We start from the raw sequence: 21,749 nt of genomic DNA, 5'->3' as shown, positions 1-21,749 counted from the left end.
GGGAAAGAGACTGAGGACCACAGTGTCTGAGCCGTCAGGGGCCTCACCCCTGGGGTCTTCGGGGTCCCCAAATTCTGGTGTAGAAGGCTGCTGGGTCAGGCTGAGATCCTCTGCAGGCTGGGTGGGCTCCATGGGGAAGCTGGTGGAAAGGTCAAACAGGGAGAGATAGCAATAATTATTGACAACTCATTAAATAGGCACTGACTGCATACCCGGCCTCACACAGTGAGGGTGGGTAAACTAAGACTCAGCCAGGAAATTAAAACCAGAGTCCAACTGCTTCTCAGGCCCACTCCTCCCCAACACCAGAGCACATACAATATGCATTGCTTAAAAGCCCTGGCTCTGGGGTCAGCCATCTGGGTTTGAATCCCTCCACTTATAGGCTGTGAAAACTTGGGCACATTACTTAATTTCTCTAAGCCTCAGTGTCTTCATTAATAAAATGGGGGAAAGGAGGACTAAAAAAGTCATGTCTGTAAATATCTAAGCAGGAGGCCTGATACACGGGCAGATCTTAAACGTCCGCTGTGTTTTGTTTTGTGTTGTTTTTGAGGGGGGGGGAATCCCTAGAATGAGTGAGGGCTCAACAAAGATGTGATTGGTTGCATCCCACCCGCCCCTCCCAAGTCAATCCAGGAGGTCCACTCACCTCCAACGAGCCTCCTCTGTCACTCCACGCCGCAAGCCCGGGTCCCCCCAAACTTGGGGGCCCAACTCACAAACTTTTCTCTTCCAATTGATGTAATGGGTAGCAAAATGGAGCCTGGACCCTCTGCGCCCTGGCTTCTTCTGCCGGGACAGAAAGCAACTTGATACGCGACCGCTACCCACACCGCAGAGTGCCTCCACTGCGCCTGCGCGCCCCCGCCCCCCCGAAAGTGCGTAAGGGCTGGAGCTGTAGGAACTGTTTCTGGCCCTTTAAGGCTTGGGGGGCGTGGCTTCCTCTGGGGCAAGAGCTATGGAATTGCGCCTGCGCTTCCTCGTCCCCGCCGCTCGGGAGGGAGCCTAGTAGGAACTGGAGGGGTGGGCGGGGCCTCAGAGGGCTCGCAAGAGTTCCCTGACCTTCTCCTCCCTCACTCCCAATACCACCCGCAGGTTTTCCCAGACGGAGCCAATTAGCTCCACCTTCGGACAGACGGCGTCCCCGTCCATAACAATGTCTCCTGTGCGGTCCTGGGGGCTCAGGAGTATGTGCAGGGATTTGGTGGTAGCAGAGGGGTACAAGAAGGGAGTTTATACGGCCCGAAGTGGGCAGTGTGTGGAGTATTCCCCCAATTTGCCCCCGGAAAAGGGGTTCGGTAAAGGAGGGCGCCCTTCCCCTTCCCCTGCCTGAGTATCCCTCCTGGAGCTTCAAGGGGTTCCCGGCCCCTCTTCACCCACCTGACGATTGCCTCTTTCCCCAGTCTCTAACTCACGGCCCCTCTCCGGTCTGGGGAGACTAAAGATCGAGGAGGGCAGGCCAATGAGTGTCGGAACTGGAGAAATGCGGTGCCCCAGTTTCCCAGGGGTGGTTTAGGCAGCTGTTTCCACCCCAGACTTCCGGTTCCTGTCCTCGAAATAGGGCCGCAGCCACCATGGAGGAGCCGGAGATGCAGCTCAAGGGGAAGAAAGGTGGTGTGGGGCCCCGGGCGGGCGGAGGGGTCAGGAGCTCGCAAAAGAGCGACCAGACTGGGGGCGGGAGGGGGCCAAGGCGCGGAAGGAGCGTTTGGGAGGTGTGATTGAACTGCCACGAAATCGCGGCTCGGCCGTTGACTAGTTTTGAAACCTTTAGAAAGTCTCTGTTCCACGACTTTGTCATCTCTGGAATGGTGAGTATAATAGACTCCCTCCCTCCCTCCCCCCCTAAAATTGTTGTGATAATTCAGTAACTTGATAAATATTTTTTAAATTAATTTATTTTTGGCTGTGTTGTGTCTTGGTTGCTGTGCGGGCTTTCTCTAGTTGCGGTGAGTGGGGGCTACTCTTACTTGAGGTGCGGAGGCTTCTCACTGCGGTGGTTTCTCTTGTTGCGGAGCACGGGCTCTAGGCGCGCGGGCTTCAGTAGTTGTGGCACACAGGCTCAGTAGTTGTGGCTCACGGGCTTTAGAGCGCAGGCTCAGTAGTTGTAAAACCCGTGCTTAGTTGCTCTGCGGCGTGTGGGATCTCCTCGGACCAGGGCTGGAACCCGTGTCTCCTGCATTGGCAGGGGGATTCTTAACCACTGCACCACCAGGGAAGAAGCCCCCCAGGGAAGCCCCCAGTAATCTGATATTTGTAAAGCATTGGAAGAACGCTTGGGGCGTGGCGTTTGCTGTGCGTATTGTTTCCTTTGTATTTAGCATTTGCATACGTTTACATCAACTTATCAAATATATGTAAATCACATAGTTACAAATTACAAAATGCCACAAGTTATTTTTAAAGTATAAATGTCTTTGTTACTTTATTATATATGTTATTACTAGTTAATTTTTTCTTTTTTTTTTGTTTTTTACAAATTTATTTGTTTATAGTTTGTTTGTTTGTTTTTGGCTGCGCTACCCAGTTTGCGAAATCTCAGTTCCCCACCAGGGATTGAACCCCGGGCCACAGCAGTGAAAGCCCGGAATCCTAACCACTAGGCTACCAGGCAAGTCCCACTAGTTAATTATTTAGAAGTCACAAGTACATGTAATTCCATATCCTTCATAATAGCACTGTGAGGTGTAAGCTACTGTGCTCATTTTCAAAACAAGGAGGCCTAAGAAGGTAAGAGGACTCATAGTTTGGAGGTGGCAGGCTGGGCTCTGCCTGAGTCAGGACACCGTGGTGAGCTGGACAAACCCAAACTGGACAGACTCATAGACATCCTCCCTTGACTCCCAGACACACGTGGGTTCTCTCCCTCACAAAATACACTGCCCTGCGCAATAGCACAGGGTCCATCTCTGTAACAAACCTTGAGGTGGGTACCTTTATCATTCCATTTTTGCATATGAGGAAACAGGCTCAGAGAAGCCCACGCCCTCACAAATCAAGTTTTAGGTAAACATGTAACCTAATAAAGAATGAGAATTTTTACACCTGAAACTAACACAACATTGTAAATCAACTGTACTCCAATATAAAATTTAAGAAAAAAATAGAGTGAGATTTTAAGTATAAGGGAAATGAACAAAGTGCTGAGGCTGAGAGTGAAGGTGAAGGGACATCTGATTAAGCTTGGTGATTCGGGAAGGCCTTGCCCAGGCGGTGACATTTGAGCTGAGACCTGAGGGATTAAGAGAAATGATGGTTGTGGGGGAGGGAGGCAGTGTCAGTGGTGGGATCAACAGGTATGAAGGCCCTGAGGTGGCAAAGTATTCAGAGCTGTGCTGCAATACAGTAGCTACTGGTCACAGTACTTATGCATATTTAAATTAATTAAAGTTAGATAAAATTTAAAATTCAGTTTCTGAGTCACATCAGTCACATTTCAAGTGCTCAGTAGCCATATGTGACTAGTGGCTACCCTATTGGGCAGTATAGATTATAGAAACTTTCCATCATTGCAGAAAGTTCTTTTCGACAGTGCTGAGCGTGTCCAAGGACCAGCTAGGAGGCCATTGTGCCTGGGGCAGTGGCTGAGGAGGGCAGAGGCGGGTAACAGCAGGTAGAACATACAGGGCCTTAAGGGCCATGTTAAGGAAGGTAGATTTAATTTCTGACTGATGGGAGTGTTTCAACCAAGGGAAAGACATATCTGATAAGTTCTTTAGGAGCTCATGCCATCTGTTTTGTGGGGATTGGATTGTTGGCAGGAGTGGGTGCAGGGAGACCAGAGAGCAGCTGAGTTTGGCATCCAGGTGGGAGACAGCTATGTCTGGACCAGTGAGGGCAGTACAGTGTTAAGAATGGGTGAGTTCTGGGGCTTCCCTGGTGGCACAGTGGTTGAGAGTCCACCTGCCAATGCAGGGGACACGGGTTTATGCCCCGGTCCGGGAAGATCCCACATGCCGTGGAGCGGCTGGGCCCGTGAGCCATGGCCGCTGAGCCTGCATGTCCGGAGCCTGTGCTCCGCAATGGGAGAGGCCACAACGGTGAGAGGCCCGTGTACAGCAAAAAAAAAAAAAAAAGAATGGGTGAGTTCTGGGCTTTGTTTTGCGGCAGAACAAGCAGGGTCTGCTCATTGATGGGGTAGGAAGGGCAGGGACAACCAGCTGGCTGCTGTTTGTTGAAGCAGACCCTGGCTTGAGGATTTGTGTGTAGTCAACTTACCAAGAGAACCCCACAGAGGAGAGGGGGCAAACAGGACAGGGCCGGGGAGGAAGCTGAGCAAGGAGTGACCTCAGGTAAAATCCTGCAGGAAGAAGCCACAGTCTGTTCCCACAGGGGAGCTCACAGGGATGGGTTACACCTCTGAGTTGTTTCGACACAGCACAGGACATGGGCTTTCCTACCCCTCGGTGGTCAGTCATGGCTGAGAGCCATCCACCCATGTAAACTTCCAGGCACTTTTGGGTCCGGTAGCCAGTGGGCATCTGAAGAAGAATGTTGGATTTTGTCACTGGGGTAAAAGGAATGTGAGTAGATCTGAGCAGATGGTAGCAGTGTCCACTGTAAGTGGGTTTGGGAAGGGAAAGATCATGAATTCACTGGATACATTAATGTCATCAAGATTGAAGCCCTGCGCTCTAGAGCCCGTGAGCCACAACTGCTGAGCCCACGTGCCACAACTACTGAAGCCCGTGCGCCTAGAGCCCGTGCTCCACAAGAGAAGCCACCTCAATGAGAAGCCCGCACATCACAACGAAGAGTAGCCCCTGCTCGCCACAACTAGAGAAAGCCCGCACGCAGCAACGAAGACCCAACGCAGCCATAAATACATACATACATACATACATACATACATACATACATACATTTATTTAAAAAAAAAAGATTAAGGCCCTTTTGTGACTCCCAGATGGAGTTGTTCGGCCCTGCTGTGACCATCTCCTGCAACCCATCACCGGGGCCACAGGTGACCCAGCCACTGGGAGGGACACTGGATAATCCTCTTTACTCTGGCTGGACTCACGGGTTGAGCAACCAGGAGTCTGATGCTTTGTCTCCTTGACCCCCTGTCCACCCTACCCTCCCGTCCCACTTTGCCGACTGTCGATACTGGACCCAGTAACAGACAAGTTCACTGAGAGTGTCTACGTCCTGGCCAACGAGCCATCCGTGGCCCTGTACCGGCTGCAGGAGCACGTGCGCCGCTCTCTGCCCGAGCTGGCCCAGCATAAGGTGAGTCGTCCCCGCCCCAGCCACTGACCTCTCCCAGGGTCTGCACCTTGTGAGCTGGGGCCTACTCTGTTGGTGCAGGGGTCAAGGCTGGGACACCAGCGAGGAGGCACATGGTAACCAGCCCAGACTGGGGCTGGGTGGACAGATCTGGGGCAGATTTGGAAGAAGGGGACAGCAGGGTCTGCATTAGTTGTGACCTGGGTGGTGAGAAGGAGGCAGCCGTGTGAGGGAAGGATATGCCAGGCAGAGAGAACAGCCTGCTCAAAGGCCCTGAGCCATAGTCGCCATGTGTTCACAGAAAGCCCAGACTGATGAGGGGTGGGAGTGGCAGGAGGAAAGATCAGGGGCTGGAGGGGGCTGCTCTCTACAGCCATGGGGATTGATGTTCGGGTGCTCCATCCCAGAGAGCTGGGAGGATGGAGGTAGCAGCCACCCCTGCTAACAGCCCCCAACCCCCTGCAGGCTGACATGCAGCGGTGGGAGGAGCAGAGCCAGGGAGCCATCTACACGGTGGAGTACGCCTGCAGGTGAGCGCCACAGCCTCTGTTATGCCCCAGGTGTTCAGGGGCATCTCAGCCGGCTGCCCGTGAGCCTTGCCCTGCCGAACCTGCCTGAGTAGAGGCATGCGGATCTGGACTCACCTGGCCACAGGGCAAAATTCCAGCCCAGACCTGTGCTTCTCGCTATTTGCTGGCTTCTTCCTGGCCCTCAGCCCCTCCCCATCTGTCACAGGAGGGGCTGATAAGGACTCCAGGAGGTGCCTCAAGGGGCCAATGTTTCCCACCCACGGCGGGACCACAGACTGGCTGGTGGGGTGGATGGCAGCTGTTGGGGAGGGCCAAAACATGAACATGATTGTTTATTTTTTAATGTTTATTTCTTTCCAATTTTTTGTCTTGTGGTTAAGATGCAAATTCATCATCTTAACCATTTTTAAGTGTACAGTTCAGTGGTATTAAATACACTCATAATGCTGTGCAACTATCCCCACCATCCATCTCCAGAATTCTTTTCATCTTGCAAAACTGCAACTCTGTCCCCATTAAACACTAACTCCCTATTCCCTGCCCCCCATTCCTGGCACCCGCCATTCTGCTTTCTGTCTAAGAATCTGACTATTCTAGGAACCTCACATAGGTGGAATCATACAGTATTTGTCTTTCTGAGACCAACTTCTTTCACTTACCGTAATGTCTTCAAGGTTCATCCATGTTGTAGCATGTGTCAGAATTTCCTTCCTTTTTTAGGGCTGAATAATATTCCATCATATGGGTGGACCACATTTTGTTTATCTGTTCATCTGTTGATGGACATTTAGGTTGCTTCCATGTTTTGGCTACTATGAATAAAGTTTCTGTGACCGCAGATATACCATTTATTATTTTTGTTTGTTTAACTTTCTCTAAATATCCAGATTTTCTAACCCCAAGTGAAAGACGTGCCTGAGAATAAAAAGCAGTAGTTGGTGTTTCTTCCCATTGTTGCAGCTTTGCCAGCCTTGCCTCCTGTGCTCCTGTTGGTTCTGTTCCCCATGACTGTATTTCATGACCTGGCTTGTTCCATTTGCTTTAGGAGTTGGCAACTTTAATTAGGAGTGCTGTTTGCCCCTGGCTTGGGCTGTGGGTTGTTTTGGTGGAGGCTGGATGCTCCCCAGCAGCTCTCGTCTGTGGCACTGTGCGGTTTGCCTGCCTGTTTCTGTTGTGTGGTCGAAGGTTCCTTGACAGGAAGTCGTGCCGCTGGGAGTTCTGCCTTCACCAGCCTTGGCCCTTCTGCTGGGATGGGAGGGTGACCCAGACAGATGGCATCTTCCTGAGGATGGTGGTCACAGACACCCTCCTTAGCTCCAGGGAGAGTAGAAAAGAAATGGGAGTTTTTCTCGCAGCTGCTGAATAAGTTCCCAGACAGCCCAGAGTTCATCAGAAAGGTCCAGGTTCAAGGAAGAACAAATCAGTCTGTACTTTCTCCCAGTTCCTCTAGCCGTGCTATCCAGTGCAGGAGCCCAGATCCCAGGTGGCTGTTTACACTTAAATTTTAATGAAATAAAATGAAAGATTCAGCTCCTCAGTCTCATGAACCATATTTCAAGTGCTTAGCAGCCCTGTGCTAGGCAGGGGGCCAGTCTGCTCCGAGCTCTGAGCACTTCTCTTTAGTGAGATGTGAATTTCTCTAATGCTGAAAGACTGTTTCCTTTACGGACATGAAAGTGCCCTTTTAGTTGTCGAAATGCTTTATGCAGCGTTAATGGTTGGTGTAAAACTGAAAGGTATTAAAATGGTACATTGGTTGGGGTGAACTATTCAGTAGTGAGCTTATGTTAGATAGCTTTTTTTCTTCTTTTTTTCTGTTTTTTTTTTTTTTGCGGTACGCGGGCCTCTCACTGTTGTGGCCTCTCCCGTTGCGGAGCACATGTTCCAGACGCGCAGGCCCAGCGGCCGTGGCTCACGGGCCCAGCTGCTCCACGGCATGTGGGATCTTCCCGGACTGGGGCATGAACCCGTGTCCCCTGCATCGGCAGGCGGACTCTCAACCGCTGCGCCACCAGGGAAGCCCTAGATAGCTTTTTATCAAGGTGGACGGGCACTAGGAAAGCTGGTGCTTTGGTGGTGTCAGATGAGCAAGTTAACGGAGCGGCAACAGCCGACGCTCCCGCCTTTTGATCTCATAGCCATAAGCAGGTCCCTGACTGATAATAAATGGGAGTGATTTCTTTGTCTTTAACAGAAGGACTTTAAAACGACCCTCTTATTTTTACTGCAGGTGTCATTGCACAGGCAACTTTCTGGCATTAGCAAGGCCCCACGTGGCTTGGTGAATATGTTCCTGTAGTGCTGTTGGAAGGGACATTTTCATTAGACATCCATCAATGTGGCTTCAACACCAGAGCTTAGCACAGCTTTGCAGTAGTGCCCCTCTAATGGCGATGAGTCTAAACTCACCTCTAGAGCTTTTCACAGTCCAGTTGACAAGCTTCCTTCAGAGGCAGGAATAAGTTACCTAAGAGGAAAGCAAGATATTTTTGAGGTCACTTTTGCATGCTTATAGCTCCTTCAAAGCATTAGATAGTCTAGCAGCCGTTAAGCGAAAGGTGCATGTTGCCATCCAGTGCTCTGTTGCATAGGGAAGTCTAAACTTCAAGCCTACAGTGAGCCCTCAGGGAGGCCCATGGAATCCTCCAGGTGCCTGATGAGTGCTGGCCCGCACAGGCATCCGCTGAGCTCTGGTTGGGGGGCGAAGAGAGCGTGGTGCCGCTGACTGGATCCATCCTCCCATTTCAGCGCCGTGAAGAACCTTGTCGACAGCAGCGTCTACTTCCGCAGCGTGGAGGGCCTCCTCAAACAGGCCATCAGCATCCGAGACCACATGAACGCCACGGCCCAGGGCCACAGGTAGCTCCCGGGACCGCCCGTCCCTGCTGCTCTCAGCCTCCTTGCTGTAAGGACCTTCGCTGCTCAGCCAGGAACTGCCACTTCTCGCTCCTTAGACAGCTCCCTCTTCATCTCACGGTGGCCGGTGACTTCCTTTCATCCTTTGGCGTCTGTAGTGGGAGAGTTCAGTCACTCGGCACCCAGCTCCTGAGCTCTGCTGTGTACCTGGCCCTGGGCTGGGTGCTGGGGACACGGTAGTGACCAAGACAGGTGTGCTCATGGCCTCACGGGGAGACACACAGCAACCAGGTAAACATGGAACACACAAGAACATTTCAGACACATGTGAAGGAGGAAAAGGGCTGTGGGGGCCCTCTCTGGGGAGACGGCAGAGGTGTGAGCAGAGGCTTGAACAAACTGCAGACAGAGATGACCCGGGGTCGGTGCTCCAGGCACGTCGGTGGCAGGGCAGAGGCCTGGGGCCTGGTGAGCTGGGTGTGTTGGAGGAACATCTGAGGTGGGTGTGGCTGCAGTGGGTGAGCGAAAGGGAGACGGGTTTAGGGGGTGGGCAGGGGCCTCGAGGGCAGTTGGGAGGGCGCCCGGAGCTGAAAGAGGCTTTGAGCCAATGACCAGACGGTCTAGAAATGAAAACTACGTACAGTCCTTACATACTGGGGAGAGAGCTTTTGGAGAACTAGCTCTTCTTGTCTTGGTTTTTCATTATAACTTAATAAACACACATGTAAACGCATGCACACGTGCTGTAAGCCATCACTCGACCTGGAGATGTGTCTGGCGCCTGCAGTGTGTGGTTCTGGTATGCCTGTCCCCGACCAGGCACTTAGAAAGAAAAAAAAAAACTGTTGCTGCCTGTGATAATTGAGACAAAAGAACTGTCAAAACCAAAAAAGCCTTAAAAACAAAAAACAAACAACAACAACAAAAATAAAACCCCAAAAATCCTTGCAAATGTGTAAGAAGGGATGTGCAGCAACCTGCCCCCTGAGGGTAGCGTGAGAGGGGTTCATGATGGTTCACTTGCACTAAATAACCATCTGGCTCTGGCTGCTCTGCCCCGGGTGGGTGACAGCCACTGGGACTGGAGTTCACTGCGTCAGGCCTTGCACAGTGCCGTACACACAGTAGGGCCTCAAAAACCATAGCTTTTACTTTTAACTCAGTTTCCCAGCTGCTTCCAGAAGCCCTGCTTCTGCCTGCTGTTGAGAAAATGCACCGTGCTTCTGAAAGACACCAGTAGCAGCTTGCGTAGTAGCAACTCACCTGCTATTGCGTCTCTTTGCAAGCCCTGGGGGTTTGAAGCTCCCAGTCCTACGTGAGACCCAGGCACGACCTCTGAAGTGGGTGGCTGGTCCCGTTTTTACAGAGGATGCCCTGAAGGCTCAGGCCAGGGATCTTGGGGGACTGGAGTGTGACCCCAGTGCACAATCCAGCCTTGCTGAGCAGGCCTCATGGCCTCTGACCTCAGCCTCATGGACGCTGCACATGTTTTGTTCCAGCCCCGAGGAACTGCCCCTGCCCTCTTCAGCCTGATCCCGGAAGAGACTTGGAGGTGCTTTGGCCCCTCTGACTCAGGTCAGTGACAAGTGGGGCCATAAGCCTCTCTGTGCTCCTTGGTCTGAACTAACCCACGTTCTCGGCATCCAAGAACGGACCTACTTGACTAACCACTCGAGTTTTCTCCCTGCGCTTGTAGGATGGTTTCATCCGTGGGAGGCTAGAGGGTAGGGGCACCTGTGCCCTCTGCTGCTCATGGCTGTTGTCAGCCCTTCTCCCTTGTGCTTTCTCTGTCATCTTCCTGCTCCTTATCTAGGCCACAGGCCCTGTCCTGATCCCAAGGACACCTACCCCCCAAGACAGAGGGGAGCCCCATTTTCCATACCCTTCCACATGCTAGCTGCTTGCTTTACCCAAACACATTGTCTCAGGCAGAGCCCAGCAGGACTGTTATCCACCCAGCTCTGGAATCTTCATTCTACTGCTGACCTGCTGTGTGACCCTGAGCAAGTCCCTCCCCACTCTGGTCTCTGCTTTTCCCTTCCATCAGAGTGCTTCATTAGGCGCAGCTGCATACAGTGATGTGTATTGTAGCAGTCAGCTACTGCTGCATGACAAACTATCCCAAAACTTAGTGGCTTATGACACCAATCATTTGCCTGCTTACGGTCGTGCAGTTAGGGTTGAACTCAGCCGGGCAGTTTTGCTGGGCTCCCCTGGGTGCTACTTGTGGCTCTTGTGGGAGCTTGATGGGACCAGATAGTCAGAAGTCACCTCACATCTGGCCCTTGACCAGTGCTGTCTGCTGCTGGTGGGGAGGGGTGTGTCTGGTCCTCCACGTGGCCTCTCCAGCAGGACAGCCTAAGCTCCTGGTGGTTGGGCGCCCGGTGTGCACGTGTTCATCCAGCCTTCCCTTGCTTCAGTTATGGCTGTCCCATTGGTCAAGGCCAGTCACGTGACCAGGTCCAGATGGGCGAGGACTGCAGGAGGGCTTCAGTACTGGGAGGTGTGGTTGACCATCTGAGGAGAGCATGGCACCAAGAAAGGCCTAGTGTCTTGTTATTCTGTGCTCATGCAGGGCAGACACAGGCAGATTGGAGGTACCCAAGGGACTGACTGTACCCGCAGCTTGTGTAGCTCTCACAGCCCCCTGCTCATTTGCTGTGATTGTGCTCTGTGCTGTGGAGGTCTTCTCAGAGGGTCAAGGGAGGCGTGGGAGGGGACAGGGCCCCCACAGCTCCTAGAGTAGCAGCCCCGAGAGCCAAGAGGCAGCAGAGTTCATGGGTGTGCAGAGTTCTTATCGGGCACTTGCTATGTGATGGGCTTAGCTCTGGGCATAGGGCTGATGAGGAATCCCACAGACTGTGGGGTCACTTGGGGGGCATCTGGGAGGGCCTGGAGCAAGAGGGGCTGCCAAGGGGGTCAGCAACCCACCCCATTTCCCCACCCAGTGTTGCCCACTAGCCTGGACCCACACCCCAAAATCTCCCCCATCCTATCCCCTGTGCCCTGGTGCCTCCCACCCTCAAGCCTCAAAGATGCTGCCCTCTCCACCCGTCCGCAGTCAGTGTGTTTCTCCTGCTCCTGCCTGGAGCCTCCAGGCAAGCCGTGAACACCCTGGGTCATCTGCCGTCCCTTTACTGCTACTGCTGCGCCCCCTCAGAACAGACTGCTCTGTGGCTTCGCCCGATCCCACCTGTGTACCTACAGACCCTGCTCTGCTCCCCAGAATTGCCGCCCCACTCCCTACCTCGGAGCCTCCACTCCCACTTCTCCCCAGACTGCCCCCCTACAACAAGGGTTGTAGGTGACCTTCACAGGGTCAAGTCCTGGCCTCCCCTGCTTCTCCAGGCCCCAGGCTCTACACACAGCCTCATTTTACAGAAGAGGAAACTGAGGCCCAGAGAGGCGAGAGGCAGGGTCACCGCCCGTGACCAGAAATGCCAGGATTCACACCCAGACCCTCTAAATCCCAGTGCTTCACCTCTTCCCTCAGCCTCGCCCAGGATTTTCCTCAGATGCCACCTCTTCAGGGCTACCCTGCAGCCCTGGGGGTCTCTCAGACCTCGCCTTGACTCACCTCTTGCCCCCCAGTCCGACCAAAGCTTGGACCCTTGGACACAGCCTTGTGGGACTTGGCAGGGACAGAAGACCAAGTAAGTGTGGCCGGCGCATTCCTCTTGCTCTTGCCTGGAGCCTCTGGGCCAGCCATGAATGTCCTGAGATGAGGCTTTGCTGCCTCTGGATTCTTACCCGCCCCCACTGGCCATGGACACGGCCATGGCCCCTCGGACCAATAACTGCCACCATGACAATCTTGATCATGCACCTACTGTGTGCCCAGATCTGTGCTGGGGGCTTCACAAGGGTCATCTTTCATCCTCAGACAGCCCTATAAGGCAGATGTCACCCAAATGCAGATGGGAAAAGAGAGGCTCCGAGAGGTGGCATTATTTGTGTGAGATCACACAGAGAAGAGTAGACCCCGGCCTAGTTTGGTCCCAGCCCTGCCTCTGACATGCTGTGTGACATGGGTCTGGCACCGACCCTCCCTGGTGCTGCCTTTCTCCATCTCAACAAGGAAGGCTGGACTGGACCTTCTCTGCAGGCTGAGGCAGGCATTCGTGTACCTGCCTGCCTGGACTGCATTCTGCCTCGAGCAGAAATGCCCACCTCAGGCTCAGACCATAAGGAGAAGCCACCCTAACTCCAGGGGTGGATGTGGGACCCTGGCCTGGCTAGTCAGAGCCCCCCATCTCCCAGGTCACAGTGATTGGTCTGAGATGGACATGCGATCCAATGAGGTCTTCCCTGAGGATTTTGCTGGAAAAGTACCATCTTCCTTCTGGGGTTGGTGAGCTCGGCAGATGGACTAGGGGACCTGAGAACATTGCCTGGGGCCCTGGATCCAGCTGTACCTGACACTAGAAAATCTCAATTCTTCAGTTTCATGAGTCCCTAAAATTACTGTATTTGCCAAAATTGCTATGAGTCTGTTTCTGCTGACTTGAGAAGAGCCCACACTGATCTGATCCCTGCGAATTCCAAGCCTGGGAGATCATGGCCCATGGTTTGTACACCTCCGAGGCCAGCTGTGTGCCAACAAAGTGCCCAGCAAAATGTATAAAGAAGAGCAGAATTGAGTTGTCGAGGGTAGAGCTAGGGTGGGTCCCAGGCTCACTGCTGTGGGAGGATCCCCCAGTTTGGCCCAGAGAAGTGGTTGGGCGAGAGGGGTGGCAAAGGCCAAGGGCACCCTAGGGGAGACAGAGAGGGTCCTGGTGGGGTATGAGGGCTGTGGAGGGGCCTGAGGGCCTGGGAGGAGGTTCATGAACACAGGAGGTATTAATAATTGCCTCCCACTACCAGGAAACAGGGTCAGCCCTCTCTCACCTCTCCTAGGGTGTACTGGGGGCCTGTGTGCCACCATCCTGCCTTCCCCCTGCCCCAGCTCAGTTGAGGGGGAAGGAAGAGCCTCAGGTTCACACTGTTTTAGGCCCTGCCTGGTGTGTGACCCCCACAGAGTCACTCTTCCTCTCTTTGCCCACTCCGCAGGCACCTCTCGTCCATCTCTCCTTCTACCATGCAGCCATGTATCCATCAAACATTGACCGTTCTCTCTGAGCTAGGCCCTGCCTGCCCAGGGGATGCCCTGGTGAGCCAGACAGACCAACCCTGGCTCCAGGGCTCAGACCCACTGGACAGACAGGCAGCTAAGTGAGGTAACTGCATGTATCCCAGAGGCAGCCTTGGATGGCTCAGGCGCTGTGAGCTAGTGGGGGGCAGTCATGAGGTGCCCTAGACCTTCCGAGGGCTCCCTATCACCCACGGCCCCTGAACACGACCTTAGCCAGGGATTAACAGTACTCTCAAAGAGGTCTGTGCAGGACTGTGGGTTGTTAGATGCCCCACCACCCCAAATCCTGGGGCTCACAGAGGTGCTGGTTATTTGCTCTTTTCGTGGCCGGCTCGCCTTTCATGCCTGGCGAACGTCCGTCCCCTGCCGGCCGCAAGGGGGCGCAAGAGGCAAAGCCTTGGCTGGGCACTCCGCCTCCGAGCTGTTCTTAGCCCCTGATTCAAGCCCCGGTCCCCAGTCTTGGCCGATCCTGAAGGGTGCATCGTGACCCTCCGTCCTTTTTCACTTCATACGTTCTTGCTTCCATTTTCTAGAAAGCGAACTAAGGCTCCGCAAGGCCAAATTACCCAGCAACACCTCGCATCTGCCTCCACGCTCTGGCCGACTTACCCCCTGCCCCCCGCCCGGAGTGAAGGGTGTGGGCATGCCCAGACCTGGCCCACTAAGACTTGCTCCCAGAAATTGGTGGACAGCCAGGAGAGCGACAGGGAACTCCCCGTGCCACGGGGCATTCAAGTAGGGAGCCTAGCACCCACGGGTGGGGGTAACCTGGAAGGGCTCCCTGGGTTAAGTGTTGGAACTGTCCCCCCCCACCCTCCACCAGTCTCCTTCAAATTTGTGGATGGAGTAAAAGGAGGCCCGGGAGGGCGGTGACTTGTCTCCAGTTGGTCCACAGTGGTCAGGACGGGAATCAGACTTGAGTTTTGGCTTTTTGTTCTTAGCCCCTGGTTTTTTGTTTTGGTTGTTTTTGCGGTACGCGGGCCTCTCATTGTTGTGGCCTCTCCCATTGCGGAGCACAGGCTCCGGACGCGCAGGCTCAGCGGCCATGGCTCACGGGCCCAGCCGCTCCACGGCATGTGGGATCTTCCCAGACCGGGGCACGAACCTGTGTCCCCTGCATCGGCAGGCGGACTCTCAACCACTGTGCCACCAGGGAAGCCCCAAGTCCTAGTTTTTATTTCAGGCCCGCTCTGTACTCTGAGGGTCCTACCCCTGGGAAGCCCCTTCCTGGCCCCTGCCTCATCCCCCAGCAAGGCCTCCAGATGCCCCAAGATTGGTCCGCATGCCCCTACACTACTCAGACCCTCTCCAGGACTCCAGTTCTTCAAGAAACCCATGGAAACACCCCTATTGTGCTACCACAACACACGGCCCAGGCTCCGGGAGACAGAGCTGGACACAGACATTTCTAAACCACGGGGTCAGCGCTGAGGTGGAAGGAGGGATGGGGGTGTCAGAACACCAGATGGGAGGGGGGATAGGTAAGGCTTTTGGAGGAGGAGGAGGCACTGGAGGCCGACCTTGAAACGCTTCTTCCCCCCCAGAGGAGAGACTACTATTGTTCCCACTTTTCACATGAGCAAACAGGCTCAGAAGGGTGAAGTGACTGGCCTGAGGTCACACAGCGAGTGGGAGTCAGAGCTGGGTTGGGAACCCAGGGTCCTCGAACCCTGAAGCCCTACTCACTGGACCACACTGTCCTTGCCATGGAGGATCCTTCAAAGGCTTCCCCTACTGACATTCTGGGAGAGGATCTGGAGAGGGAGACTTGCGGGGAGCAGCTTCTACACCTCCTCACCTTCCCATCCCTGTCTGCACCTTCCCCATCTTCCAGGCCCCTTTCCCAGATCTTCCTCTCTGGCCTTTTCCATTCCCTTCTCCCCCGAAATCTCCCTTTCAACCCCCCAACCTCTTACTCCAGCACCTAAGAGTGTCCCCTCATCTGAGAAGACTGAGGTCAAGACTCTTGATTGGCCCAGTGGGGGGTGTGGGTCCACACGGGGTAACACAGCCCGCGATGGGGGAGGGTATAGGACAGGAACAGGGGTAAAGGCAGAAAGAAGGAGCCATTATAGGAAACGGTGTGAATGATAGAAGATGGTATGGACCGGAATGGGAAGGATGTTTGGGAACATGAGTGATGGAAGGGGACAACGTGGCAGGGGCAAGAACACAGGAGCAAGCCCCAGTGGTGAGGGGGCAAGAGGTGTGGCCCATAGCGGGCAGCCCCCGCTGGCTCAGCCCAGGCTGCTCCCAGAGCTGCTCCAGCTGCCGCCCTCACATAACCAGAGCCTGCTTGTTGCATCAGAGGCAGGCAGGCGGTCTTGGGTAAACAGAGCAGCTCTGGAGGGGCCCAGGCCTCCCCAGCCACCTCCACACTCCCCAAGCCTTGTTCTGTGCCTTTGAGCCCAGGCAGAAGCCCCCAAGCTGGCCTAGGCCCTGGTGTGTTCTTGGGACACCTGAGTGTCTGGTGTTGGACACTGAAGGGCAGCAAAGACGGGGTGAGAGAGGCAGCAACCCTGATCCCCACCTTTATGACACAGTATGAACCCTAGTTTTTTTGGTCCAAAGAGAAATCTATGCCCAGGCTGGGGATCCAAACTGCCCATGTCACAGATGGGGAAACTGAGGTGTGGGGAGAAGCAGGGTCTCTGTTCCCTTCCTCAGTGTCCCCCACATACTAATATCTCCACATGTTGCCCCCTGAGTCCAGGGGTCCAATCACCTCCTGTTGTCTTCTTAGAAGGTGGACACCAGGCAGCCATTGCAACCCACCTGCTCTCCCCTTTCATCTGCCCCAGTGGACCCCCTCCCCATGTCTCCAAGCCTCTCTTTGGGTGCCCAGCTCAATCTACTTCCACTCACTGCTCTGGCTTCATCTTCCCCCACCAAAGAATGTTCTGCACTCTTTCTCTGAACCTTTGCAAGTCCTGTTCCCTCTTCTTCTACCAGTGGCAAACTCCTACTCATGCTTCAAGGCCCAGTATAAATGCCCTACCCCTCTTTGGGGGAAGCCCTCCCTGACCCCTCTGGCCCAGTTCTGATCCCACAGGGATAGGGAGTATGTGGTAGCTCTGCCTCCTCCAGACTGGGGGCTTCTCCAGGATTGCCCAGTCAAAAGTCATCTTCATCCTGTAATTCTTTCCACCTTGATTCACTCATTAATCCTGCACTGATCCCCCTCTGGGCCTGGAACTGTGCTGGGTGGTGCTGGGATCCCAGGGAGGGGGTCCAGTCCTGGAAGCTGACCTTTGAAGTGGAGGAGGGCACCCAGCCACCAAGGGGTCTGTTACCCTTCTGTCGAAGCACGTGGGTCACACATTCAGCTGCAGGAGGCACACGGCTGGGCGAGGTCCCTCAGCGACCCCAGAGCCCCTCTCTGCAGTCCCTCCATTTGGGTGAGAGCAAGGGTCAGGGTTGGCTTCGAGAAAGTCTCGGTGCCTGGGGCCTCAGGGTCCCGGGTCGGAGTTAACATTTCACTCTGGTTGGAGTTACTCCTGAGTAGGAGCTAGCAGGGGGTTACAGACAGGGTCCGAATTAGGGTCAGGCTCAGCAGGTCAGGGTCGCCCACTGACATCGGGGGAAGCCTGGCAGGTCTGATCCAGCTCCCTCCCGGGCCCCCCTCCCTCATACTATTCCCCCACCTCAGAGTCTTCCCGCGTCTGAGTCCCGGGCCCCAGAACTCCAGGGACCCGGCCACGCCCAAGTGCCCGCCCGTCGCAGCCCGCGGGCACGCCCTCTACGCAAATTTACGCCCCGCCCAATCAGCTCCCGGGGGCGGGGCCGCCCGCTCTGAAGGCCCCTGCGGCTGCAGGGCGCTCGGGGTTCTGAGCCGCTTCCTCCAGGTCGGTGCGCGAGCGTCCAAGGGTCCAGGTGTAGCAGGTGCGTGTTGCGTCGGGCCGAGGTTTTTGCGGTGTCCTTTGAATGGCATCTGTGGGCTGGGTTGAGTTTGAAAGTCCGAATGTCCTGCCGTACGAGGGAGAGTTGTGTCTAAGATGTGTGCAGTCCTAGGATTGTGAGTTTGAGAGGTTATGTGTCCTGGGTTTGTGTGTCCAAAGGATATGTGTCCAAGGGGTGTGAGTCTGAGGGTTGTGTTCGTGGCGGGGGGGGGCGGGCTTCAAGGGTTGTGGTTCTGAGAGGTTGTGTGTCCGAAAGGGTGAGTGTCCCAGGGGTTGCATGTCCAGGAGTTATGTCTGAAGGAGTGTGTGTCATGTCTGAGGGGTTGTGTGTCCAAAGGGCATGTGTCTGAGGGTTGTATCAGTTGGGGAATTGTGAGTCCAAAGTTGTGATGCCATGAGCCCCTGGTATGCGACTGTGAGTTACAGTGCTCCCCTTTCCTGGGTCACATCCCTTTGTGCATCCTGGAGGCCCCTGTGCACAACCACGACCCCATGCCTTCCTGCTGTTGGTGTGCCCTTGTGTGTCGCAGCCCCAGACCTGCGAGTGGCATGACATCCACGTGTGCCTGTGACCGCATGACCCTCATCCACCCTATGGGGGTTTGTACCTCATGCAGTGAACGTGGGGCCTCAGCTGGGCCCACAGGATGCCTCTGTGGCTGAGGGCAGGATGGTGGACACAGAGCCCTGAGTGGGGCACCACAGCTGCCTGGGCCACTTCCTCCCCGTGCCTCAGTGTCCCATCTGGGCCATGGGTATAGGAACGATAGTCACAGCCCTCTGAGGTTGTCAGCACATGACAAGCCTGTGGCCGCGTTACTTTCATGGCCATGGTCCCCACCCTCTGCCTCTCTCAGGGTCCAGGGCAGCAGACGTTGCCAACTGGGGTCCCTGGCTATTCCCAGTCCCCAAGCTGCAGACCCAAGAAGTCAGAAATAGCTGAAGCCTTCTGCCTGACCAGCTGAGAATCCTCACTGGGGAAGGTCAGGACCTCTGGATCTTTGGCGTCGGGGATGAGAACTTTCAGACTCTTGGGGTGAAGGAAACGGGGTTCGAAAAAGTATTTAGACTTGGAAGGACAAGTAGATGGGGTTTGATTTCAAAGGTCAAAGGAGCTTTGGGAGAAGTCAGCCTTGCTCCCTCCTGTCCCCATACCTGCCTTCCACTACCTGTCTGAGTCCGGGAGTGAATCTTGGCCTCCAGGGAATGGAATTTTGGGACATTTAGAGTCCTGGGGTCTCACCTGCGAGAGCTGGGAACTCGCTATCTGGTCTGAAGCTGCCACTTTGCAGGAGGGAAGACTGAGGCCAGGTGGAAACACGCAGGCCCCTCAGAGAAAGGACGGGTTCAAGGCTGCCCCTCAGCCCCTAGGAGAACTAAAGCCAGGAGTGAGGGGCCCCAGCTTCCTCTCTCCTCTCTGTGTGATCTCAGACAAATCACTACCCCTTTCTGACCCTGTGACCTGAGCAATTTGAGCCCGGTCTTACTTCCCATCTCCAACTAATGATTGATTTCATTAAATCATTTTCCAACCAGGCAGACATCTAGAAAATGCAAATTAGAGGAGAAAGGGAATTAAAATCATTTGTCACCCCAACTCAGATGCAATGAGTATAGACATGTTGGGGGTCTGACCTTCTGGAATATTAGAGGCACATATGCACCTGGAGACAGATGTCATTTGTCAGAGAGTATTTATCACACTCCTGGGATCCCATGTGGGGTTGGAGAGGTCACCCCAGCCCAGGGCCATGAATCCGAGTGGGGTGTACACAGTGGTTGGGTCCCATTTCTCAGCCTCCCAAAGGTCCTCACTGAGCCTGCATCTTGGGGGGGCTTGTGAGGCTGCCCACTGGCCCCAGGGAACTCAGGAATGAGTGTCTCAGATCCCACTGGTGCCCAGGCCCACTTCCCAGACTGGGTCGGCAGGGGTGAGTTTGGGGCACGGCCGGACAACCCTGTGGTATAAGCTCACGCTTGAGCGAGGATCTGGGGTCCCACCGTGTGGCCCTGGGAAGGAGCCTGCTTCCTCCTGTATAAAACAGGGCAGCCGTCTCCGCTTCACTGGGCTGTCTGAGTCAAGCTGGTCCTGTGTGTAAATGAGGTGGAGCATGGGCCCGGGCAGACAGCAGGCACTCAGTAACAGGAGGTGCCATCCGAACTATGACCGAGTGGACGTGCCTGTGAGCCCCATCCAGGTCCACCCTCACCCCATCCTCCACCAGGGGCCAAGCAAGCCTCAGCCCTGTCAGCTTCCCTGTCCCGATCTCCTCCAGGTTCAGGTTCACCAGAGGCTGAGGTGGGGTCCTCGGAAGGGAACAATCCAGGCAAGTTGTGATAATGAGTCACTGCTGTGGGCACAGGCCTGCCTCTGTCCAGTTTCCACAGTCAGAGCCCCGACCCTCTCCCACTGGACGCTGTCCTGGCCTCCTGCTCCCAAAGGACTTCTCCCCACAGCAGCCACGGAGCCTGCTGAAAATCCTGAATTGCACCACAGCCACCCCCAGCCCCGTTCATACACCCTCCATGACTCTCCATTGCTCTACAGCCCACTCTTTCACCCTGATCCCCAAGGCCCCTTGCAGCCTCCCTGCCCTCTTCTGTCTTCAGATGCCCCTTGCTCACCCATACCTGGCAATACCAGCCACGCCTGCACCTGGAACCCACCCAGCACATTCCCACCTCAGGGCCTTTGCACCTGCCATTCCTTTCACCAGGCAGTCTCTCACCCACACCCCTTCATGGCTGGTGTCCTCTAGTCCTTGAGGTCCCCTTTTCAAAAAGTCCCTTCTGGCCCATCTTTCAAAGCAGCTCCCTCCCCTGCCACCTCCCCCACTGCCTCCCCCTATAGCTGTGGTCCCCAACCTTTTTGGCACCAGGGACCGCTTTCATGGAAGACAGTTTTTCCACAGACTGGGGGCAGGGGGGATGGTTCAGGTGGTAATGTGAGAGATGGGGAGCGGCAGATGAAGCTTCGCTTGCTTGCCCTCCGCTCCCCTCCTGCTGTGCAGCCAGGTTCCTAACAGCTACGGCCCGTGGCCCGGGAGTTGGGGACCCCTGCCCTATAGAATTTCATTGGTGAGGGCTCTGTCCCTGACAGTTTACGTGTCTGTTGTCTCCCCCACCAGACTGGGCAATGGGAAAGGCCAGATGGGTCTGTCCACTCCCTGCCCTCGCGTCCCTGGCACCTTGGTCAGCTCCCAGACATTTCTTGGGGAAGAAAGTGGGGACCGGGGATGTCTCAAAGGCCCCATCTTGGGTTCCCCACTGGCTGCGTCTTGGGTCTGCTGGGCTATGGGCTGAGTGTCTTCCTCTCAGCTCTGACAGATGTGCTAATTTCCCAAGCTGGGAGGCCTGGGCCTCTGGGGATGTATTTCTGGGGCCCTACGGGGAGATCTTTCTTTGGAACAAAGAGAGAGAAGCCTTGGGTCGTTCCTGCAGCTGCCACTGCAGCTTAGGGGACATCATTGGGGGCCTTCAGTGGCCGAGGGCTCTGACCTGTGTGAGATAGCAGAGTTGAGTTCTGAATGTATGGTCTCTCTCAGCCCCAGGGGTAGGAGTCCCAAGCCCCACGGGAGGTGGGATGGGGCACGTCTCCATTTGCAGTGTCCGTGACAGAGAAAATGGCCTTCCTGGCAGGACCTTCAGTGGACAGTGAGGGCAGCCAGGTCCTGCATGACCCCGGGACATAGTTTCCTTCCAAGGCGGGCACTGGAACCTTCAGGGCGTCAGCGCCTTGGCCTGAGAGAAGCATGAGCACCATCCAGTGGGCTGTCATGCTGTGGGCTGTTTAGAGAGGAGTAGGGGAGCAGGGGCCCCCTCCAACTGGCAGCCTGTGGGCCAGATGGGACCTCAAATTTGTTTTGTGAACCATGAGGTATTTAAAAGAAAACGGAACCCGTTGCCGATGTTTCTTCCATTTGTTAAGCAGTTGTTTGCTCATTCATTCAAGGAAGGGTGATTGCGGACCTACTGTGTGCCGGGCATTGGGAAGGCTCCATCCTTGCCCTCGTGGAACGGACATCTTAGTGGGGCAACAGGATCATCAAAGAAAGTAACAAAGAAGCACCAAAAATATCTGGTAGGACTAAGTGACACAGGGAAAGA

The 21,749-nt window shown here is 54.9% G+C and overlaps 2 protein-coding genes across 2 annotated transcripts in view; one reads left to right on the top strand and one right to left on the bottom strand.

The window, feature by feature from the left end:
- The window catches only part of RFXANK (regulatory factor X associated ankyrin containing protein), a 4,245-nt gene extending 4,113 nt beyond the window's left edge, over nucleotides 1–132 (bottom strand). The window contains exon 1 of the mRNA XM_007461086.1: nucleotides 5–132. Coding sequence (XP_007461148.1) covers nucleotides 5–132 — 128 coding nt within the window. The remainder of the gene's footprint in view (nucleotides 1–4) is intronic.
- A 1,445-nt stretch (nucleotides 133–1,577) lies between these two features.
- On the top strand, nucleotides 1,578–10,145 carry BORCS8 (BLOC-1 related complex subunit 8). The gene is made up of 5 exons (XM_007461084.1): nucleotides 1,578–1,614; nucleotides 5,117–5,229; nucleotides 5,692–5,756; nucleotides 8,505–8,615; nucleotides 10,112–10,145. The coding sequence occupies exons 1-5, from the start codon at nucleotides 1,578–1,580 to the stop codon at nucleotides 10,143–10,145; spliced, it is 360 nt and encodes a 119-aa protein (XP_007461146.1).
- Nucleotides 10,146–21,749: the final 11,604 nt, after the last annotated feature.

Source organism: Lipotes vexillifer, unplaced genomic scaffold (genome assembly GCF_000442215.2).
Source record: "Lipotes vexillifer unplaced genomic scaffold, Lipotes_vexillifer_v1.1 scaffold469, whole genome shotgun sequence".
Taxonomy (NCBI): Eukaryota; Metazoa; Chordata; class Mammalia; order Artiodactyla; family Lipotidae; genus Lipotes; species Lipotes vexillifer.
This window is presented reverse-complemented; position numbering and strand designations above follow the sequence as displayed.

Coding starts and splice junctions, on each gene's coding strand:
- BORCS8 (XM_007461084.1), top strand. CDS start 1,578: ATGGAGGAGCCGGAGATGCAGCTCAAGGGGAAGAAAG. Junction 1,615..5,116: donor GCAGCTCAAGGGGAAGAAAG/GTGGTGTGGGGC, acceptor TACTGGACCCAG/TAACAGACAAGTTCACTGAG. Junction 5,230..5,691: donor CCGAGCTGGCCCAGCATAAG/GTGAGTCGTCCC, acceptor AACCCCCTGCAG/GCTGACATGCAGCGGTGGGA.